The following is a 21,704-nucleotide window of genomic DNA, read 5'->3' on the forward strand; positions in this document are numbered from 1 at the left end:
TAGCATATAATTGAACATGGTATCGATTAATTTGGAAATTCACATAAGAGGAAAACTGCATTCTTTTTTTCATTTTGGATGTAAGATTTATTTATATTTCGGCTTCCTTCTGTACAGCTGTGTACTGTATTTATTCTTATTGTATTCTAATTTTTGCGTCATAACTTTTGCACTGTCCACTTCCTGCTGTGACAAAACAAATTTCCCACGTGTGGGACTAATAAAGGTTATCTTATCTTATCTTATCTTCCTTTAGCATTGTGATGAGCCTGTAAGGCAAAACTCGGGGTAAAATCTATAATGTATACCTGTTCGTTTCAGTAAGGCTCGGTAGATGAGCTAGCTATCTAACGGCTGTCGGCGCTGTTGCTAACACATGCTAACTATACCAGCTCTCCAGCTTGATGTGTCTGAGAGCTGATAGCCAGCGCACTGGCTTGCTTTGTATGATGCCGACTACAGTTTAACTGTCCATGCTAGCGAGCTAAGTGTGTGAGGAACGTGAAAGAAGAGAGGCTTGGCAGCACCCTCTAACACCACCACCGGCAGCATCCACTGGTAATCTTGACTACGGCTGTCTGTTGTCGCTAGCTGAAGTTCCTCCTCCGTTTGTGGATGAGGTAGTTTAGCTAGCTCAGACGAACCGGGGCGGCAGTCTATACATGTCTATCTGTCGACCACGAGGCGAGCTGCGAAAGGCAAATCTTGCAGTTCATGTTTCGCCAAGAGGTCGGTGTGGCGTCTTTTATTCCATCCTGTTCGTATCTTTTCCAACACGAGAAGAGGAATATGTCCAGATATAACATATACAGCCTGCTGGACTGGATCTACGGCGGGGTGGACCCCAAGTTTGAGGGCAACGGGGGCCCCGAGTGTGCTGCCTTCCTCGCTCCACAGCAGCGCATCAGCGAGAGTCTGGTCATCGTCCTCATCTCCTTGGTGGAGATTCTGGTGGCACTGAAGAAAATAAACATCTCTAAAGAGCTCAGAGTAGCCGGGAAAGACTGCATAAGGGCAAAGGAGGATAGTCTGGGCAAGAACCTGTTGCTGGTTACCCTGTGCATGACTTTCGGAGTGGAGGTTGGCTTCAAGTTTGCAACCAAGACTTTGATATATCTGCTGAATCCTTGCCATGTCGTCACCATGGTGCAGGTAAGCATGACACTGGAGGGAAAGAGCTGATGTGTGCCCTTTAGGATTACGAGTATGACTAGTGGGGATTTATTAGAAGATGTCATCTTCTCTTCCGAGCTGTCCTCTCAAAGCTGATGGGTTGATGGGGTATAAATTTTAGTGTGCTGGCTGGACTTCGAAGCCCTTGTTTTCATTAACTGGTTGTTGACCTGATCTCACCCATCTCCAGCTCTGGTGGAGCACCCTGATCGATATTTTGCAATCACTGTCTCTTAATGGCTTTATGGCGCCTTGAGATACATGAGCATGCTTTTTATTGAGCCATGCGAGGCTTAGAACAGGGGAAGAAATTATAAACTAATATATGTAGCACATTTAAAGCTTTTTAATAAAGTAATAGAAGCAAATTGATTCTAAAAACCACAGGAAATTCGGTAAGAAAGTACAAGTTTGAGCCTTGTTTGGACATCATTGTTCCGTGTGTTAGGGAGTTGGTCCAGTGCTGCCACGAAAGAAGACATCTCAAGTTCATTCCTTGGCTGTGAAACCAGAGCTGTCCCCCTCTTTGTCTCCAAATATTATTTTATGAAGCTGTTGTATCAACAGCCTGTAAGCCGGTGAGGTCAATTCCAGCCTGAGGTCGATGTCAAACTCTTTAATCAGCATTAGGGAGCTGTGTCTTTGCTTTTATGTGTTAAATAACACTTAGATCATGGTAAATGGACTGGTTCTTATGTAGCGCTTTTCTACTCATCTGAACACTCAAAGCGCTTTACTCAACTTGTGCATTCACCCATTCGCACAAGCACATTTTTCTAAGTGCTTTATAGCTAACATTCACACACATTCATACTCCGATGGATACACCGGAGAGCAATTTGGGGTTAGTATTGTCGCGAAATCGATCAATGTAGAGCAGTGAGACAAACCATGGAGGGCCCAGAAAAATAGGTTCCAGACATTAGTCACAGTTAATGGTACATCTTGTACATCTTTAATGGCTACAAACAGACATAGAACTTCTCTTTTCTATAACACCTTCCATACAAGGTAATAAACTTCAAGCCCTCAGGGTCTCTGGGGCTAATTATTGACTGTGGTCATCTGTTGCCAAGTAGAGTAAAATATAGTGAGACACCAAATGAGTTAAGGCCTCAGGCCTGACACATTCCTAGATTATATGTGTTATATGTATTGTAAGCATGCATGCAATCATCCTTCTATGTTCTAGTTTCCCTCAGCATGTATCACCTGGACAGTCACGCCAGTGACGCTTAAGACCCTTAATGAACCGAACATCAACTCGAAATAAGCACAAATATGCAATGTGTATGAAATCCTTCTGACCGTACTTGTAATAAAAGTTAACATAATGGAAGGATCCTCAAATGAACATCTTCAATAGACAACTTTAATGCAATATCAATATCCCAATAGGGCTGCCACGATTTGTTGACTAGTCACGATTACGTCGACTATCAAAATCGTCGACGACTGATTTAATAGTCGAAGCGTCGTTTGAAGCTTTGTAAGATCACAAAAGACGCAGGAATAAGTGGCAGGATTTAAGAGTGTAATAACGGACTGAAACAGAAGATGGCAGCATTGCATGTACAAGGATGCCAGCTGCCGTTAAACCCCGAAGAAGAAGAAGAAGCAGCTGTGTCCCAGAATTCATAGCGCGGCCCAGCGCAGTTTCCAACAATGGCGGCAGCTAGTTAGTTTTAATGTTACTCTTATTATTCTTTCTGGGTCACAAAATAAACGTTTAACATATTTTCAGGCGAGAATGTAGCTGTGTAAACCTCAAATATCTGCTCAGTTTATCAGGACACCACATATTTTCAAAAGCGCTCCGACGTTTTCGGAGACATCTGTTACCCACTAGCTCGTTAGCGAGCCGGGGGCTAGGCTCACTAGCGCCGCGAGAACACCGGACTCCCGGCAAATCGTTTTCAAACCCACCACCGTCTTTCGCTACTCAGGTTAAATATATATGAGTCACTTAGATAACTTAAAATGTTATTGTTTGGCTTTTTTTTTTAGTATTTTATTTGTTCCTGAGTAAATCAGTTTGTCTGAGATTAAAGTTATAGTTTAATCACAGCTGAATAAACGTCAAGCAGACAACTGATTATCAGAAGTGTGAGATGCTCCAGAATATACCCCAGTGTCCTGGGGTATATTCTGGAGCATATTCTGGGGTATATTTTAGATAGCAAGGAGTTTATTAAACTTCACCGAAACAATCTGCAAATTTCATTAAAATTTAATAAACTATCATCTTGTCTTTATTTTTAGTTAGCACAGACCTTAAACACTTAAAGCTGTAAGCTAATGATAGTTATATAAGAGCAGATGCTGCTGGTGCAATAAGCTGTAGTTTTACGTCCAATGGATGATGATCTGATTAGTCGACTAATCGCAAAAATAATCGGTGACTAGTCGACTATCAAAATAATCGTTTGTGGCAGCCCTATATCCCAAGGATATTTGGCATGCAGACTAGGGGAAGCCAGGAATCAACCACCAACCTTCCGATCAGTAGATGACCTGCTCTACCACCTGAGCTACAGCCGCCCCATCATGAGTCAAAATATGCAGTACCTGCTTGTTTACACATGCAGACTGCTTGATCTTCATGGTGCATGACTGCCATGTGACAAGTCATCATGAAAATTGAAGAGTAGAGCAAAGCTGATGTGCTCAATGATGATGGATTTTTCAGGTTTCAGGGAGGTAGCATGACAACCAGCGGACACTGAAGAATTGCTGGCTGTGATGAAAAATTGACTGACTGTAGTAAAATGTCCTTGATGTAAGGGCGAGATGGACAGCAGTGTATGTGTTGTTGGTGTTAAAAGGGGCGTGATCAAATGAGGAAATGGGTTTTAAAAGGAAGTTGTACAGCTTTCACAACTTGTGAAAATCATCTACGTATAGATTTTTTTTTTTCTCCCATCCAGAGGAGGGGTGGGTGAGGGGGTGTTGACACTGGCACAAACTGATTATTTGTAGCACGTGCTTGCTGGAGCTTGAATCTGATGTGGGGAGAAAAAAAGCTGGAAAAGAGAAGGCGTCATGCATTCCTGCATTCTTGCTTTATTAAAGGTAGTGCCTGTGGGCTCGGCTGTCTTTGTTGAACATTCTTCTAAAGAAATCGTGGCTTATTAATTGTTCTTTGTTTTGTTTCATGCATGCATGAGCTCCTATCGTGATCACACTTTCCTCATGTTGCATCTCTAGCGTATGGGTGTGGTTTTAATCCCTTTCAGGCCTGATGGAAACCTCAGATAAAAACATCTAAAGAGGGATGCAGAGCTCTCCAAGCACCCATTTATTTCCTGTCTCATTTGAGCTTGTTAAAGCTGTGCATCTGGAAACAATAGTGAGTTTCAGTTCACTCTTAAGTACACTCAATGAGGAACGAACACCACCTCTGTGCTGTTGAAAAGAAAATACCCTCTCGTTGCTACACTGCGTCAGTTTGCGTGCCTTTCAGTGTTGTTATGCAGCAGCTGGTTTTCATGACTGTTAACCAAATCCACATTTTGAAGAGGACTGGCATTATTCTTGAAAACACAAATTTGGTGTGCTAGTGAGTTTGATATTTTCCTTCTCCGAGCACAAAGCAATGCGACTTTGGGAAAATGTGGCGCTTGTTGGCACAGTCATAGTATCTGTAGGTGGAGGAATAGAGGCGGTGTCAGTAGGAGCTTTTACAGAGCAGCAAGTATGAGCAAATATCAAGGTGAGAAAGCCCCACAGGGGATGGAGTTTAGTGTGTGATGACTGAGTGCTTCACATCCAGCAGCACGGGTTTTTCGTACGTTTTCCACCACATAGTACCGCAGCAGTCATCGTGGCACGCTGAGGGTCTCCCGACTGATCAGTTTATTATCGTGTATTTCCGTTTGAGGCCAGCGGAAATGGGTGTGGTTCCATAAACAACTAAATCAAATAATGGGTATATCAAGTTGGAGAAATCGATATATGGAGGGGCACGCACTTTATGCTTCTTCTATGGCTTGCGATTGGTGCTAATACGAAGACAGTACGAACTTCCCCTGCCCTTTTATAGATTTCTAGATTTCAGAACTAGCTTGCACAAAGATAAAGAACAAAGAGCTTGAACATAACAGCTATTAAAAGACCTATTATACAAATTTCCAGGTTCATAGTTCTGTGTTCTGCTTATGATGGACCTCTGTGCAAACTGTTCATCAGTCCGACCTTACTGATTTACACTTCAATGGGGAATGAAAAACACCATGAACCCAGAAGGAGAAAAGTCCCAGCATTTATTTTTGTTTGTTTCCATCACGTATAATGCCAGCACTGACAGGTAGTGTCAGTGCTGGCATTAACTACCAAATGCCAGCACTGACATTTATGCTTGTAACCGCTTATGTAGGTTACGTTGTATGTTCTACATAGATTCTGTGTTGAACTCTGGTGCGGTCCCTCTGCTGTCTGAAACTGAAACAAGCCATTCTGTTTTTATCGACATAAAGAAGTTTTTTCATTGGCTCTCCCTCATAAATATGTTTGTACGTGAGCCACCTGCAGCCCACTATAACATTTAGAGTGAAAGTGTTTACACAGCAAGTCCCACAAATATCTTCATATAAAAAAGTGCAGTTTTAATAACAAGTCTGGTTTTCTACATGACAGAAATTCTGCTGTAAATGAAAGAAATCTGTCAGCATTTCTGAGCTGTAGCTCTAAGCTGTGTAAAATGACCAAAAATGTTGGTATCCAAGTTTTTCTTAATTCACAGACAGTGGATTCGCTCTGAAAATGGAAAATTATGTACTAAATAGTCATTATGTTATTTAAATGTTTATTTGTTACTTCAGTGCACTATAAATGGCCATGCAGGTCTTTATCAGTAGGAAAAGCTGTGGGAAAAAAATCCTATTTAAAAAATACAGTTAGTCTAAAATCCCTCTTTCACATTTTCTAGTGGGCCAGATTGGAGTCTTGGCAGGCCAGTTCTGGCCCCTGGGCCTTATGTTTGACACCCCTGGCGTAGAGCCTTGGATTCTGTCTGAGCTCTTTGCTTGTCATCATGAGTGTTCAGGGATAAAGGTTAAAGGCATTTACATCCATACAGTGTAACGTTTATACGCTGTCCAAATGAGGCATCGCCTGCCACTGGATTCTCCCTTTTTCTTTTTCTTCTTTTTTTTCCCACAAGTTAAAGACACACGACCTTCTTTTATCAAGTGAACTTTCTTCCCTTGTAGATCTCGCCAGGCACAGCTGAACTCGCAGCTAACAGATATCACGTGGGCACGTGATAAATGTTGCTGTCGGCTGCAGGAAACGTCAAGTCATCTGTCTGCAAAGCAGGTATCTTGCATTTCTGCAGCAGCTTTGAATGGATGCGCGTAGGCTGCCGATAAATGGATGTATCGCAGTATTAACAGTCTGTGTATGGCAAAAATAATCAGCACCATTATAACAGATCATCGGCCTCATCGTTAGGTATAGCCACATTTAATGTAGCAGCTGTCGCAATAACCCTGAGCATCACAGTATGTTTACTCATGTGCATCGCACTCGAAACACTGCGGCATGTCACTCTATGGTTGCACTCGTTAAAAGGAAGTCTGACTTATTAGCAATGATGTATTTTAATCTATAAATAACTCCTTTATCTTTCTATGCAAACAACTTTCAGCTGTACCCTTACCTTGACACAAGTTGGTACACACTGTGAAGGTAGTTTAAATGTCCCCATCATATTCGCCCATGCTGAACTATATTTGTCTGCAAGGTCATGTTCTCAAATTTTTTATTTATTTTGTCTTGTTGAATGACTGCTTTCCCTTTTACTCCCTGTAATTCCAGAAAATGCTTCGAGTCAACACTACTTAATTATTGTTACCGGTATATTTATTTCTGGTCTTTTCCTTCTCCACTGCTAGTAGAAGGGCAACAGGAACCTGACAATATTTGGGGCACAATGTTCCAGCAAGCTGTACCTTGAGATAAAATTGTGTTTCAGCTGTAAAATTAATAGGGAGAAGCAGCAGTTAGACTTAACAGTGTCTTTATTAGTACAACAAGAGCATCAAGGCTGGTTTGACTCATTACTGTGATTATACAAGTGGAGATAATTCTATTAACTGTTGTTTTTGTTGTTGTTGTTGGCGGGGGGGGGCGGTATTATTGGTGCTCTGAGCTTTCTTTGCAGTCTAGACCCTTTCCCTGGCATTTATTTACATAGTCATATTTATTTCCTCATATTAGTTCTCCACATTGTGGACACTCTGCTCCGTTTAGCCATGGGTGCACCGCTGCTCTGCACAGCCAACAGCAACATGCCTGGTTCTCCGCTCATCCACTTAAATATAAAATATCAAATATGGAGTTACCTATAGTTCGTTGTATGTTAATCCTATCAATTGCTTCATCTAGCTAGTTCTGGCTAACGTTAGGGCCTTGATATCAAAATATGTTTAAACAAACAACCTGTTGCTAGGCAACCAAGGATGCCATGAGCATTTTTCATTGATTTCTATGGGTGTCAAAATGACTCTTTTAGCAATTCTTTGTTTCTTGCACACCCTGAAATTCACTATATGATGAATGAACCCATTTTAGAGTGAAATCTGACATGCTGGTATTTTTATTTCTAACAGAATTACATGGGTTTGAAAATTACAAGGGTTCTATGATATGGGAGCATTTTGATGCACTTGTGTGGTTGAGGTTTGCATGTTTTAGTGTGGTTGACGACTACAAAAACACCCACTCGCAATGCGTTGCTTTTTGAGCACATGACGCACTGTGTGATGTGTTTCCTGCAGAGAAATCCTACAGCTGTAAACTGTGTAATAGACCACAAAGAACAAACTGGACTTATTACAGATTAGCTTCACCAGCTTTAGCTTCAGTGTATGTGAGGAGTGGGCCCAGTTCCAGCCTTGTTAATCCATCCTACAGCTCAGGTAACAAAACAGGCTCTCATATTAATTATGAAAAACTTGCTTCACACAATTCCGTCAGCACGCTAAATAGTTAACCAGCCCAGTTTGTTTGCTTTCAGCGGCAGAGCGAAATTCACACTGCATACCAGTCTGTCTTTTGTCACTGAGCTCGCCTCCTGGAAGGTTCATGGTCACAACTCTGTCAATGTTCACAGCAATCAGGAAGTCATTTCCTGTCAATGCCAATTAACTCAATGAGCATCGAAGAACATGCCAGTGACGACGCACGGGAGAGAACTGCGTTTCCTGAACCAGGAAATAAAAATATCTAGTACCTACTTATTAATTGATGGCCTTTCTCAGAGAGCGCAAATATGATTCATTTCTGTACCTTTTAGTTTGTTCAGTGAAAAAATGAACGTCAGATCTGGCATTAACTGACACCTAATTTTTACTGTGCATACCTGATTTGCATATTTTTGTACTTGCATCACAGCAGATTTTATACCTTTTTTTTTTTTCCTTTCTTTGTTTTTAATCCAGGACTTCTTTGAAAATATACAGCAGTCACTGGATTACACTTAAGTAGTCTTTCTCACCTATAAATAGGATCATGACTTCTTGGACCAGTGTCCCACCCAGAGATCAATCCTAGTTATAGGCTTAAGTGGGATTTTGAATTGAATTAACACAGAACGTCTTTCCCTGAATACTTCTTGGATCAGACCCAACCTTAGCATAATTTCAAATGAACTCAACTTATTTTGATTGAGGAATATCAGTGTCCGTCCAAGGTTGGAGTGCCGGCATGACCACATGAATTTCTCTTTCTTTTTGCTTGCATAAAGTCAACAATCAGAAGTGTTTATGGGCTAAATCTTCTTGCTCAGTAATTTGCATGAAATCCATTTCTGAGTCTATTCTCTTGTGTACTGTTAAAGTAGAGCTAATGGCACCGCTGGAGCCAAGACCTTTACTGCTGCCACATACAGAAAAGCATCCACTTACTTCTCTTAAAAATGTGTGCAAATACAACCCATTATAACATTTGACATTTTATGATATTATGTTAATGTTATTTGCTGAATGTTGACTGTCAGTTTTTTTTTTTTTTTTTCTTAGTTGGCTCGTACTGCAAAACTGTGGAAGTTGTCGTTATAAGAAAAATACTTCAGCGAATGTTGTGAATTATATACTTCTATCCTTCACGGCATTAATGTTCAAATAAAACAATATTTTGCAGTGAAGGCTGCCCTAAGGCTCTGGCTAACAGTCAAGCAAGGAGTGACAAACATAAGAAAGGCAAATTTAATGTTCTCCTCTGATTCTGTGATGCAAAAAGTGAACAAGGTCAAGCCGTTACAAATAAGTAAAGGATCAGAGGGTAAAGTGACACTAATGCCAAAAGGGTAGCGTTACACTAGCGATTAACAGGTGCCATAAACTGGTGATTGGCTGAAAGGTGATGGAGAAAATGACGGCATCACTGCCACGTTCAGGCAAAATATTAAATCGTCACACAATATCAAAACTGATTGACACAGAAGTGTTCATATGAGACTGAAATGAGCTAAAGAAACCTTACATAGTCTGTACAACCAATTATATGCAACATTTATTTGATAATAGCTCGCAACTCTATGGCATGTTTATTTTATAACGACTTCTTATTCATTTAAAATGAGAGACTTGAGGGCTCCAAGTTGCAGAACGTTGTCTAATTGCTTTGATAGCTCAGACATGAGACAAATTATCAAAGTGACAACGTTTAACTGCCAGCAACGTATTGCCAACCCCTGTTTACAATGGAGGCTGACAGTAATGACATCTGCAGGAACCAACAAACTGTCAGCTTTGGCAAGCACGTTTTATCCACGGCAAAACATTTTCACGCATTGTTTCCTTCTCGTGACTTTATTGTGGTGTTTTAAAACGCGAAACATGACTCACGTGTTAGAATGAGGGGGAAATATGTAGAAAAGACTGAAGATGTAAATATAACTATGAAAGTCTGAGTGTTTTTTAATAGTCCCACACACGCTGCAGATTAATAAAGTTGATAGGCACGCCACAGATCAATCCCGGAGACGCATTTAAAACAAAAAACAAACCAAATATATCAACTGTGTGTTTGGAGAATGAATCTCGGGTCAGTTTCTTTTCTGTAATTCTGTTTCCAGCCTTCAGGCAAACTAAGTTTTCGTGTGTCAGATGGTGTTTTGAACAAATTCCTGTTTGAACTATTCTCGGGGCCCAGTAGCCCAATCACCATGCACAGATTGCAGGCTGTCTTTTGATCCACTCTCCTTTACAAGAATAAAGTCAGATTGTTGGTAGAAATCATTTTTGGCAATGGAAATATATCAGGAAGTCACTTCACCTTTGTTTTCAAATGCTGCCTCCCTTTTCTTGTGAAAGCTGACTTCCAAGTAGTGAGCTGTGAACTGAGATTGTTTAGCATGAAATCAGCTCATTAGTGCCAACACCCAGCAGCTCTAATGCCTCAAATTCCATCCTAATTGTGGGCCTATCCTCTTGTCTGAACCTCTTCTATGTATTTTTTTTTTTTCTTAATTTGGACTAAGGAGACCTCACAGTTGCCTTTGGGATGTTCTGTTCAATGCTTCTGCTCTTGTGTTAGCACAAACTTGTTAAAGCAGTTCATTTTCTCTTGCAGAACTCGGAGCTGAAAGCTCTTAAAAGCCTTCGAGCTGTTCCATAACAACCGTATGAGCTTAATGCAATAATGTCGTTGCTCATTTCTCTCTGCTTTCCTCAACAGATCTTCCTGCTGGCCTGCCCGCCATGTAAGACAGCTATGGTTGTGTTCAGGTGAGCGTACGTGCACTCCTGGGTTCTTCCTGTTTAGTGTTTTCAACTTGTCGTCTACATTTAAGTTAAACTTTAAAGGTCTGAATTGGCTAAATATAGAGTTTTTTAGTGCAGACTGTAGAAAGGCCACGACTGCCATATGAGCCGCTTGTCCTGCTGAATGTAACGTCTAATGACTGGGCAGACAAAGCTCATGGTTTTTGTTTTCATATAATCCAAATTGTGGTTGACGTTGATTGTAATTACTTATTGGTTTCCCCCATAGTAAGCAGTTGTATAGTAATGTATTTGGGTTTATAGTCTCCTCTTCAACAACTCATCCGGTCTGAGCAGTTAATTATTCAGCAGAAATGACTCTGGTTTTGCCGGTGGGAACACGATGTGGGATTTACTCAGAAATAAATACAAGCAGGGTCACTTTCTGTTCCAGTAGCCCACGGGAGCCTCACAGTGAACACAGTGTACAGAGTCATAGCAACTTTATGAAACCACAAAAAGCTGGTTCTTACATGGGATAGAAATGTGAAACATGCCCCAATAAATATCCAATCGTTTGAAGAATTACTGAACTGCCAACATTATTTATCCACCAGGTCAAGATGTTCGTTCACATAGTCGGCTAGTTCATTTGTTGTCGTAACAACATATTTTAATTTGTCTCATTTATGTAAGAAATAGAGTCATGGCCTTTTGTTCGAGGCGCTTGTCATTTGTTTGTGTAAACATGGCATTTTACTCTGTGATGGTGGTGTGGAACCAGGCCCACTAACTGAAACATGCAAACCTCAAGTTTATTTCACCACATTTACAGTTTCAAAGTGACTGCCGTGTAGAATGCCCCAACTAATCCTGCTACCCACCAAAGAGGGTTTGGTCTTCTACCTGCAATGAGCACAGCACATAACAAGTTTAAAATAGATCCTTTTTTATTATTTTAATATTTGACATTTTTGATGTGCTACATTTCCTGTGACTGCTTCACAATAACAGTCACTGTACCTTTCTGTAATGTGAAGTAGTAGCTGCTGGAAACGTTTGCTTGTTGCGTGTAAAGCTCAGATTCTCCTGCAGTAGCAAATGGTAAATCTATGTTTAAGATTACATCTTTATCCCTTTTATGTATGAAGGCAGTTCAACAACCACTGGACTGTACTTGCCAAATAAAAATTGTAAAATTAGCAGGAGCAGCGTCATATTAAATAGTTACTACATAAAGTAGAAGTTTACGCTACAACAGTATCAGAGGTTCAGGTCTTGGCCTATGACATGCAATTAATTACAGTGATGGAAAAATATAAGGTCGCTAATGCTCGTTACGCTTTGTAAATTTTGAATTTGAATGAACCGCTTTTCAGAAGAGTGACAGCCGGACTTATTTGAAGCGGCATTACTTCGGCACTGCTGTTTTCCCGGCGACCTCGTCTGTCACAACAGTTATTTTGGCTCATTTGACAAAAAGAGCAGTCACAGGAGATAGATGGAGCTCCACACTCTGACACACATGCTCCTTGGCTTCTGTTCTGTATTTGGAGCCTCTTAACATTAATGTTAGTTCAAAAGACACATTTTTCCTTATGCTGGGTTTATTTATACAGGTTTACTAAATAAGCATCGCAGCTCCCACTAGGAGCAGATAGGCTATATGTGTGCGCTGGATGGTGCAACTAAAAGCTTCAAACCAAATTATACTAATTAGTCTGAATGAGTAGATGGATGCACTGATTTGTTAAATCGTGACATCAAAGCAAATTTATTTTGAGAGTGATCGCCTGAAACTTTACTGACCTGACTTTAGACAATAAGCGCTCCCACAAGAAACTGACCTTGACAAAGAGTAAGAGACAGCTGCTGCTAACAGCATCAGGGAGGAGTCTGATTGGTTTTCGGCAACATGGGATAGAATCTAAGCTGTCCTCCACCTGTTCCTCTGTCCCTTATATCAGCTGGAATTGATTCATATGTCAGTAGTGGCAGAGTCTTCTATGGGTTGAATGCTTTGGGGAGGGCAAATGGCCTGCAGAAGTCAAGAGGGGAGTGTAGTAATAACAGCCCTTTTCCCTCCCTCTCCTATTCTGTTTTTTCCTCTTTTCTTTTATTGATGATAAATCTGAAAGAGATGCTTTAGACAGACTCACACTTGTTAGAAAGCCTTTATTGTTTTAACCATAGCTCAACCCCGGTAACTTCTCTCCTCTGCGCTGCTCTGTGTCTGGAGAGGGAAGAGAGCAAAGTGAAACCAGAAGGACAGGAGAGAAACTAACATGACTCAGAAAGGTTTACACAGATTAGGTAAATAGCAAGTGACCTTGTAGGTATTTTTAATGTCTGACATTTTTATTGTTTTCAGGCTGCAGGTCCACATGTTGAATGGTGCATTACTTGCTTTAATGTTCCCTGTAGTCAACACCAGACTGGTAAGTAGACCGTGATCTTCAGATCTCATTTATGAGCAGCCCTCTTCTAGCCTTTGTTAGGTCTCCAAGGTGTACAAGGTTAAGTGTCGCACTCACTGAGCAGCTAAACGAATGTTATCACTTACCTCTGGAACGGCGATGTTGTGTTGAAAAAGACTACACTGTGTCTGTGCAGGTATCATTGGTTTCCTCTATAATATCGTAAGCTCTAGAACTTGCTGTGTAAAGAGACCTATGATGATGAATATGTTATGATTTGGCGCCGTATAAAACGATTGAATTAAAATTGAAAGCTCTGACTCACTCAAGGCGCAGCTTGAGTGGGTGCAGGAGATATTTCACAAATTTAAACTTGATCTGTTTGAATGAAGTCACTTTGGTAAGTTTTAAACTTAAAAAAAAAAACCCAGCATAGCCATTAAGACTAAGTGCTTTTCCTTTTATAACAGTTCTCACAGAAATAAGGCTGAGCTGTTCTGCCATATCTGCAGTTCCCTATCAGATAAACTTGTTTTTCTCAAGCAGGGAATGAAGGCTTACACAGCTGTTTTGCATTTTATAACATCAATAAACTTTATGTCAGTATTTCTTACAGAGCACAGTAAACTATGATTGCACCCTGAACATTACGTGCCTGCCAACCAACAGGAAAAGAGGCAGTTTACATCAGTCACTTGTAAATTAAAAAAAACACTGTGGACAAAGATCTCATGTGTTTCTTGAGTTATACCATTAAAGGGAACCCATATTATGCTTTCGTGGTCGACACAGTGGATCATCTGTCTCCATCTAAGCCTGTTCCTACCATTCTCCTCAGTCACACCAACCCTTTACATGTCCTCCTGCTTTACATCCATAAATCTTCTCTTTTGCCTTTTCCTGCTGCCTGACAGCAGGACAAACAAAAGGTGTAGCCATATTCAACATCTGTTGTTCAATATTTGCACTGCATCTGTCCTCTGCACATATCTAAACCATCTCAGCCTTCCCTCTCTAACTTTTGTCTTTAAAATGTCCATGAGATTCACTTGTTTCTAAACTATCCATCTATCTTGGGCTCTGCAGCTCTTCCTGCTGTCTTTTTGGTTGCGCCACTGTTTCTAAACCAGACATCATAGCAAGTCTGACTGCAATCTTGTAAATCTTCCCTTTCACTTTTGCTGCCATTCTTCTTTCACAAATCACCGCGACACTCGTCTCCACCCACTCCACCCAGTTTTAAAAAAACAAAAAAAACATGGTCAACATATGTACACGTAATCCCTGAGAAACGAAAGCTCCAACTTCAAACTGCTGTAAACACTCAAGTTTCATACAATTTTATTATTATTATTATTATTATTATTATAGATTTTGTATGATGACAGTGATCATTAATGAGGCCATACATTTTTAGAAGAAAGGTGCCTTATAAAGGCAGCTAAAATAGACAGACGGTGTACCTGCTGTTCTTCCATCTCTTTGTTCACTTGGGTAATGTTCTGTCATGGTTGCTTGTTAAGCAGTAGCATAGCTGGAGACTGTGAGGCCACAGGTCTTTAAGATTTCAGGGCCCAGAGCAAGTTGGGGGCTGTTCTGCTGTATCTGGGTGCTGTAAAAGAATTAAAATGGTTTGTTTGCTTTTCATTTTCTCAGCTGCCATTTGAGAAAGAGATCTATTACATCCAGCACTCCATGATGTACCTGGTGCCTGTTTATCTTTTCAGGAAAGGAGGTAGGTGTTTCTTCATTCTGACTTTTCACATGTCAGCCGAGCAAAGTGATAATATCTCCATGGATGGATTCACTTTTTGTCTGTGTCATTTGAGATGCTGTGGATACCAGCTTTTTGTTTTGTCTGTTCAGTGTCTGTTAATGAAAGATTGTTTGGTCATTTCCACTTACATAGATGATACTGAAGAGCAACTATAAAACCAGTTTAACTAAAAGGAGTTCTCTAAAGAGCTTGGAAGGAAAAGCGTCTGGACTTCTTTAAGTTGCTTGAAGACGTTTCACCTCTCATCCGAGAAGCTTCTTCAGTTCAAAGTTCAAATGGTGTCGAATCCCAGATTTAACATGTGTCCTAGGGGAGTGTCCCCCCAAGAGGGTCATGAACTCCCTGTTGATCCTCCACCTAATCACACGAGCCAAGATGTGAAAAGGGGTGTAGGTCACAATCAGCCAAGGTTTCGGGTGAACCCGCTATAAAAACCTAGCTCTTTAGACTACAATGACCTGGATGACATAAAAGGAGTCTCATACAACCATATACAGGAGGCCCTTTAATACAGCTAACTTTCAAACAGTACTACTAAATTGCTCAATCTCTATATAGCAGATTTCATACTGCTTATGGCTGAAAGTACTGCACCTCTTACATGTTACATCTATAGGAACTGCCATTGGTGCTTAATGTCAGAGAAACCCATACTACGATGCACCAACTGCAGTTTCTGTGCTGACGATAATGTCAGAGGAGGTTTGGGACTCTGCAGTTATCATGTAATTTTGACAGCAAATTTTGATTTAGTTAGGACCTATTTGGACCATTAAAACAAACACACACACAGGGGCAGATCAAATGTGCTCATCCAACCTTACAGTACAAGGAGATCACTTCCAAACTTGTCCTTTCTTTCAACACAACTTGATTATGTCTGATTTGAATTGCATCTCTCCAGAATATTTTCGTAAAATGTTTAATCACTGAAGTGTCAGTACATTTCATCATAGTTTTTGCCCTCCTACATTTGTTTTTATTTAGCCATCTTCTTATTTTCGCCCGATGATAAAAGTCATGGACAAAAACTATGACGAAAATCATTGGTCAACAAAATTAACAGTGGTGTCAGAAGAGTGTTGGTGAATTTTGCATATAGTGCATTTCAACAGTTGTGAACCCCACTCTGTAGCTTGGCATGGGCTGAAGTTTCTGTCGCTCCTAGATGCAATAAGACCTTTTACAGATAACTGTGAAATTTCATCCCTCCCAGACATTTCAAACACTGACTTGTTGCAACGGTGGCTTCGTATTACAACAGAGCGAGTACAGAGCTCTGTAAAACAACCTATTTTTCTGCAAGTGTTTGTGTATGTGGTAATAGGCGCCAAAACACCTGAATTTCAAAGATTAAAAGACTTTGTCCCCCTTGTCCATGTGGTGTCCCGACTGACAATGTCTGTGGTAAAACTTTGTGCTTACTTGTAATTGTCCACTAAGGGAAAAACCAGTGTGTCCAAGCCATGTGACTGCACAACTTTGAAAAAAATTCACTGACAGTTATTTTGTTCACACACCATCACTTGAACCCAACCACCAATCCCCATCCCAACCCGTCATGGCAGATGCCTACCCCTCCCTGAGCCGCCTTGTGCCAGAAGTTTCTTCCTGTTTAAAAGGGAGTTTTTCCTTCCCACTGTCGCCAAGTGCTTGCCCATAGGGGGTAATCTTTTTTGATTATTAGGCTTTTCTCTGCATTATTGTAGTGTCTTTACTTTACAGCGTAAAGCTTGAGGCCACTATTGTTATGATTTGATACTGTATTAGTTAAAGTTTAACTGAATTATTGGACTAATTTTTTGATTATTTGGCAACAGTAGATCTATTATGCATTAGACATTATTGAAAGCTCAGTAAAGCACAATAGAGAGCCTTTGAAAGCTGGATATAGTTTCTGATTATGGACTTGGGTTTAAAAAAGCGACCAGGTTATAGTTTCTGATTATGGACTTGGTGAGTGATGCCTTTTTTTGTAGCTCATGGTGATCCACACTCAGTTATGTTTACTCTCTGGAAGTTTCACTTCTAGTTTGTTAACTAGTCTTATTTCCTTGTTGTGTGCCTCTTTTTGATTTTGCCAATCTCAGTAAACTAGTTAACATGGTTCCTAAAAATTGTTTATGCAACGTGTTGTGAATGCAGACAGATTTGAACATGAGCACAGCTCTTACTGAAGACATCTGAGCTGTTAAAACCCAGGGGTTGATAAAAGGAACTAAATGAGTGAGTCTAAAGCAGGACATCAGTGGGAGCAACGTTTATTCAACTTTATTCAAACCTTGATCTGTAAGCACAGATGACAGTTCATCTTGTTTAACTGGTAAAACTGACATCGATGCAAATTTTCAAGCTTGTAACCCAGTAATAGAATAGAAGTGCCTGATCATGTTTATTAGCAATGTAACAGTAGAGCTCAACAGATGGGGTTATTTTCTTGCCTATGCAAATCCAATTCCAGAAAAGTTGGGATGCTGTTTAGCATATAAATGAATGCAGAATGCAATGGTTTGCAGACCTCAAAGCTGTAATTTCTTCACAGTAGAACACATTTTAAATTCACACATTTTACATGTGAAAAATATTAGCTCGTTTTGACTTTGATGGCAACAACAAAAAGTGAAAATGGGCAGCGGTTCTCCATTCTGCGATAAATTGCATTTCAGATTAATGTTCCTCATCTACAGTGCATCTCTATCATCAAAAATTCAGAAAATCTGAAGAAATCTCTGTGCGCAAAGAACACAGAAAACCAATATTGGAAACCTGTGATTGTCATTCCCTCAGTGTGCATTGCATTAAAAGCAGGAATGATCCTGTCAGAGCCTAATTTCTGTCCCATTCATAAATGCAGCTTAAAGCATTAAATTGCATTACATTTACAGCATGCCAATATCTTCAGAATTAAGGTTGTACAATTAGAGCACATTTGATACGACTTCCTGGTACTTGTCCTCCGAATGCCAGCAATGAGCAAACAGGAAAAGCCAGTTTGACACCATATCCTGTTTCTTGTTTTTTCTGCGGTTCCACTTTCTCTCTATGAACTCTGCTGACGTGTTAAGGACACATAAAAGAGGAAGTGTATAGAAATAGCTTTTGGTTCTTCTCTAGTTTACATGTCGTCAAACAGGTGGCCAGGACTGGCACATATGACACATTTTGTGTGTTTGCTGTCTCTTTAACTCAAAGTGTTTCTTTTTGCAGGTGTGTACAAGCCTGAGCCTCTGGGAGATATGTGGTGGGCTGTGCTCTCTACAGGCATCCTGTTCTTCTATCACTTCACCTTCCTGCAGCTCCTTGGCCTGGTAAGATGGAGCCCTCTGCTGGACACTGTGTGCTATTTCACTATATTTTTATTACACCATCACTGCCTTAGACATAAAGTTGTGGTAAAGCTTTAAGATTTAAAAAACAAACAAACTGAAATTGTAGGTTTTTGTTTTTAAAAAAAATAATAACATAAACCTAAAAAATAGTAGTTACACAGGTACAGAGGGAAAAAAGTATTTCAGCATTGGCCTAGACTGTTAAGGTCTAAGCTTAATGAGCAAACCCTTGTGAAAATACTAGATATTTTTGTTTAGAGTTCACAGTGTAGCTAGAGCTGTTCATCCATTCACCCATCCACTCTGTCATAGGAGGGGTTGGAGCCTGTCTCAGCTGACATTAGGCGGGGTACACCCTGAGCAGGTCAACACTATCGCAACCATTTACTCTCGTATCCAACTTAAAATGACCAACACGCATAACTTTGAACTATGGGTGAAAACCCACACGAGGAGAACTATTGGTCAATTTAAAAGTGAAGAAAATGTATATTTGGATTTAAAATTATGGCCTTTTATCTAGAGCTAAAAAACATTACACACTGCAGTTGATAAAATGGAGCTTAGTTAAGTACTCTGGATGATTTCTCATTGAGCAACATGCATACTTTTCCCCCAATATGTCCTGGATAGTTAATCATCTGCCAATTTTTGGATTGGTCTGCAGCAGGCAGCTAAACAGAGACAGCAGGTATAATCATTGTCATGTTTTTAATCCATGCATGTCTGAACTGGTCCCCACAGTGATGCACACATGTTAGGCCTGTTTCTGAACATGCGACGTGCTTATGAACACCAACAAACAACCTCTTTTTCCCATTTTACAAAGTTAATACTTAAATTTTCACATAAATAATTTACAATAAGTAAATATTAAAACCGAAAGAGCTGATTCAGATCATTTTATACCAGCTTGTACAAGCAAACTGTAGGTGCATTTCCTTTATACTACTCTTAAAAATAATAAGTGAGTAATAAAAATAAACTAAACAGGGTGTCACTGGGGTAGAAAGGGAAGAGTGAGGTTTATTTGTAATAGAAGCAGGAAAATTTGGCAGGCGTAGGCTTCTGAGCGATGAGGGCCAAACTGTGACAGCACAGGCTCAGAGCTTCATGTGGACTGTTGTCAGCATGCTGTTGGTAATACTTATCAAAATTCTTCAAGGAAGGACAACCTGTGTACCAGTTGCTGCAGATGATACAAATATCCTGTTGTATCAAATCCCAAAGGTTCTCTATTGAACTGAGATCTGGTGACTGTGGAGGCCAGTGAGTACAGTGAGCTCATTGTTGAAGAAAGCAGATTACGGGGTACGCTGTGATTATAGAAGGATGGACACGGTCAGCTCCCTGTTTGGCTTGTTCATGCAGGCTGTGGTGTTTGAATCGTGCTCACTTTGGTACTAAGGGGCCCCACCTGTGCCAAGAAAATATCCACACCATTACAGCACCAGCAGCCTGAACCACAGTCTGACTCTACCATCTGAATGACACAGCAAAAATCAAGAGATCAGACCGAGCAACGTTTTTCTAATCTTCTGTCCAATTTTGCTGTGCAGTGAGAATTGTAGCTTCAGTTTCCTGTTCTTAGCTGGCAGCAGTGGTAGCCATCCGGTTAAAGGTTTGACATGCTGTGCGTTGAGAGATGCTCTGCTGAATACCTACAGTCCAGCCATTCTCCTCTGACCTCTGGCATCAATGACACATTTTCACCAGCAGAGCTGCTGCTCACTGGGTATTTTCTTCTTTTCAGACCATTCTCTGTAAACCCTAGAGATGGCTGCGTGGGAAAATTCCCAGTTGGGTCAGCAGTTAATGAAATACTCAGACCAACCAGTCTGGTGCCAACAACCACATTCAAAGCCACTTAAATCACCTTTCTTCCTCATTCTGATGCTACGTTTGAACTCAGATTGTCTCTACCATGTCTACATGCCTAAATGGTATTGAGCTGCTGCCACGTGATTGGCTGAGATATTTGCATTAATGAGCAGTTGAACGGGTGTACCTAACAAAGTGTGTGTGTGATATTGTTAGTCATAAATCCTGAGATATTAACACCTAATTATTGATGATCCACTGATGCTCCCTGTTTGGCTTGTTCACAACTTTAGAGTTTATAGTAAAAAATTATGCAGCCTGTTGCCTCCAAATTGATCTCCTATTTTGGACCAACATTCAGTTTATTTTCTGCTGGATGCAAATCAGCATTATTCCCTAACAAAGCAATTCATCAGCTTTAAGTTCCAGGGTGTTTCTGGCACAAAGAGGGCAGAGAGTAGCTGCTTGATTGAAAAATGATAGTACAGAGTAATCAATGAATTGTGATTGTAAGGCCCACAGTGCTGATGTTTGTCTTTTCTAGCATGTGCTGACTAAATGGTTGTAAAACCCCTGAAAATCTTTAGTAATTACAATGATACGACTCATTCAACAGCCGGTTAATAAGTCATGGAGGATTTCCAGGCAATGAAGTCTGACATCAGTCAATTAAGTGTCTGCTTTTTGGAGCTGAAATCTATTGGAAGAGAATGATTGTAAAGATATGTACAGCAAAGTCAACCATAATGTTTGCTTAAAAAAATTAAAATAATGAATTATCCACTGGATAAATTTGGATTCATATTGGCATCAAATTAGGTCTTACTCTGTCTCGTCTCTGCTCTCCTCCAGGCGACTGAGGTCAACTTGAATAACATGCTCTGCCCGGCTGTGTCCGATCCATTTTACGGCCCTTGGTACCGGGTTTGGGCGACGGGCCACCAGACCTTGCTGACGCTCATCCACGGGAAGCTCCTCACACTCCTCTCGCAGCACAGCGGCACCGCCTGCAGATACCTGCTGGACACACTCAGACTGCGCAGCAAGAAAGTTGACTGAATGTCCACGAAGGTGCATTCAGACCTAGCCTTTCACTCCTTTTACTCCAAATGCCTGCTTTTACAGTGTCTTTTTTTTTGTCTTTCTTTTTAAATCAACATTTTAATGCATCTTTTAAGACTTGTTTCACAGAAACAAGCGAGCATTTCAGGGCCAGTTCGTGTCATTCTTTTAGCGTTGTAGTTGGCTTGCATGCACAAACGTACCGGGCATTTTAAAGCTGGCACTTAGAATTGTGGCGTTGGCCAGATTTTAGCCCTTGTTCGTTTTTTTTTTTTTTTGTTGTTGTTTTTTATTTTCAGAAATATGTCAGCGAATTTGTGGCAATTACTCCAGCTGCTTCTTTTTAAGCTTTGAGGACAGAAAATAGGGGTCACCCAAATGTCACTACTGATCTCCAGCTGTTACACTTTTCTGATTG

At 40.5% G+C, this 21,704-nt stretch overlaps 1 protein-coding gene across 1 annotated transcript; it reads left to right on the top strand.

Annotated features, from left to right (window-relative positions):
- The first annotated feature begins 364 nt into the window (after positions 1 to 364).
- On the top strand, positions 365 to 21,435 carry tmem164 (transmembrane protein 164). The gene is made up of 6 exons (XM_085363518.1): positions 365 to 1,152; positions 10,855 to 10,904; positions 13,252 to 13,318; positions 14,954 to 15,032; positions 18,282 to 18,382; positions 21,077 to 21,435. Exons 1-6 carry the CDS (start codon positions 715 to 717, stop codon positions 21,281 to 21,283), a joined length of 942 nt encoding a protein of 313 aa, XP_085219644.1. The 5' UTR covers positions 365 to 714; the 3' UTR covers positions 21,284 to 21,435.
- Positions 21,436 to 21,704: the final 269 nt, after the last annotated feature.

This window comes from Diplotaxodon limnothrissa, linkage group LG10 (genome assembly GCF_057381915.1).
Source record: "Diplotaxodon limnothrissa isolate DT_005_m linkage group LG10, D_limnothrissa_male_GT1.1, whole genome shotgun sequence".
In the NCBI taxonomy this organism is placed as follows: Eukaryota; Metazoa; Chordata; class Actinopteri; order Cichliformes; family Cichlidae; genus Diplotaxodon; species Diplotaxodon limnothrissa.